We start from the raw sequence: 2,529 nt of genomic DNA on the forward strand, positions 1-2,529 counted from the left end.
ACTACAGAAGGAATCCAGGAGCAAGCACCCTTGCTTTACTGTGCCTTTATTTTCCTTTGTGACCTTACAATTTGGAGTCCCAGGGGCTGCAGTGGGGGCTTGAGGTCTGCTTCTAACCCAAATGAGGCTTGTTGGTGGTAGGGTAGAGGGAAAGAGTGTCTTCTGTTAGTTCCAGGGCCTCTCTGGGACTTCTGAGCCTCTCAGGGGAATTCCAGTTCAATCTTCAGTTCTTTCTCCCCTCTTCCCCTCTCCAGCAATATCTCTGGAGAATCTCCAAGTGATGGGACCTTCCAGTGACTAACCTGTACCTTCAACGGGGTCCCCCGGAGTTGGGGACTTAACACCACCTCCTGCATGAAGTACTTCTTGTTTTCCCAGGTCAGAATGAGGCTCTCCTGTTATAGCACTTAGTACTTATTGCCTTATTCTATCTGCTGGCTTTATTTTGTTTGTCTCCCCTGTGAATTGCCGGGTCTCTGAGAGCAAAGTATGGCTCTGGTTCCTGTTTGATCAGTACAGTGAGCTGTACATACGTTCCCAAATAATAACTGTTATATTGAATTCTACCAAAGCCAGTCTTGAAATTGCAGCCTCCAGCTGGACAATAAGTCCAGACCTTGCCCTAAGCTCTAAGATGCTCTCTTGATCCCCAGAGCTCTAAGATACAAACTTCTGCTCCCTATAGGAGAACACAACCACTGGGCAATTGACAGCCTGGGGTTCATGGTTGACTCACTGTAAGAAGTTTCTAGCAATAGATTTCAAAAACCTAGCAGAAATATAGTAAAACAAAACAAAATCCCTTTATTTAGGAAATAGGGAGTTATAAAATATTAACAGCAAACATTTTCCTCTTCATAATTTAAAGTTCATTTTTTTATACCACCCAGCTATTACACAGGAGCATTGTGGAAATTGAATACCTGTAACAGCTGGAAACAGTCTGAAAGAAGTCTGACTCCATTAACAGCTTAAACTTTGTTCTAGTAGTCACATAAAAATAATAAGGCAAGAATTTGTTCCCAAATGTGATTATTTGGAATCATCAAACATGCACAAAATTGTAACATTTTCATTCACAATTATCATTACCACATAGTTTGCTAAAGTTCTTGGCCCAAAATAACAATTTTCTAGATATTATTCCAAGTTGTTTAATGGAATTTAGGTGAAAGAACATTTCAGGAAAAGTTTGTCAACTTGGCAATTTGCTTTTCTTACTTGACCTGGAAAAAAAAAATTACCCTTTCAACTTCATCAGCGTCTCTTCCTCCACTTGGACCTCAGTGCTGCTTGAAGAATGGTAAAGTGTCTCCTCTTGATTTCATGTGGCTTTTCACAAATCCAGTTAACTTCTGGAACCCCTCCATTAGCCCATCCCCAGTGATGGCACAGCAGGGCTGCACATACCAGTTCCGGTCACTGCAGAGTTGCTTTACTTTGAACATCCTGGTGATGTCCTCGGCACTTAGAGCTCCAGGCACATCTTGTTTGTTGGCTAACAGGACCACAGGCACATTTTTAATGTACTCATTCTTCAAGATGTGCTCAAACTCTTTCCTGGAGTCTGCTAGTCGCTGTGTGTCCGTACTGTCCACAACGTACACTAGCCCATCAGTGTTCTCACAGTAGAGGCCCCACATGCTTCTCATTTTCTCTTGTCCTCCAATGTCCCAGACCGTGAGCGAGACACCCTTTGCCAACTCAATCATCTCCACGTTGAAACCTACTGTTGGGATAGTCACAATATCCTTATCAAGCTTCAGTTTGTAAAGGAGAGTAGACTTCCCAGCAGAGTCAAGTCCCAGAAGAAGAATTCGGGCTTGCTTGGCTTTGGGCTTTTTAGAATTCCACAGGCCCATTTTAGGCTTTCTAAATTTTTCTTTTAAGACCTTTTCTTATGGCTGGAACCAGTGTTCCGGTTCCAGGTGCTGCATGAAAATGTTAAGAAAGAAGAGAGCAAATGCTTCATGATATAGTCTTAGAATAGGAACTTACGTGCATTTATGTTGTAGCTTATCAACTTGATTATGGGCAAACAATGTTTTATTTGCAGGCCCAGCCAATCCTGAGGAATCTACAGTGTGAGTAACCAGCCAGCGTCATAGAAGCTCAAAGGGGAAATTCTTTGTGAGTGAGTAGGACTTAGGAGGGGCCTGCCTGTGTGACACTGTAGCTCGTTCTCCTCCCAGTGTTGGAAAGCTAGGGTAATCAAAGATTTGGACAGAGCATGGTTTTGGTAGCAGGATAAAAACAACTGTACAAGTGGTTTGTGGCAGTTCTCTAGTTGTCTGACTGTTTATCTTATCCCAGTTGTAAATAAGTAACCAGACCTTTGAAGTCATAAAGGGAAAGTTCATCTCACACTGCTCTGAGCAGTATCTTTAGTACTTTCCAGATTACTCAATAAGAAACTTTAAACCACCCAAAGTTGCCTGAACCTTACTCCCATAACCATGTAGAGAATCGCTTCTTTAATCTTCTTGGTAGGAAATTTACATTATTCACAAGACCAGATTTATAGGAGAG

At 42.2% G+C, this 2,529-nt stretch overlaps 1 protein-coding gene across 1 annotated transcript; it reads right to left on the reverse strand.

Moving 5' to 3' along the window:
- Positions 1-889: 889 nt before the first annotated feature.
- Positions 890-1,921, reverse strand: ARL14 (ARF like GTPase 14). The gene has a single exon (XM_055418777.2). The coding sequence runs from the start codon at positions 1,860-1,862 to the stop codon at positions 1,284-1,286; it is 579 nt and encodes a 192-aa protein (XP_055274752.1). The 5' UTR covers positions 1,863-1,921; the 3' UTR covers positions 890-1,283.
- Positions 1,922-2,529: the final 608 nt, after the last annotated feature.

The sequence above is a fragment of the Moschus berezovskii genome, chromosome 1 (assembly GCF_049115385.1).
Source record: "Moschus berezovskii isolate FMDL1 chromosome 1, NW_MosBer_1.0, whole genome shotgun sequence".
NCBI classification, from domain to species: Eukaryota; Metazoa; Chordata; class Mammalia; order Artiodactyla; family Moschidae; genus Moschus; species Moschus berezovskii.

Excerpts from the sequence above, each read along its gene's own strand:
- ARL14 (XM_055418777.2), bottom strand. The coding sequence starts at position 1,862 with ATGGGCCTGTGGAATTCTAAAAAGCCCAAAGCCAAGCAAGCCCGAATT.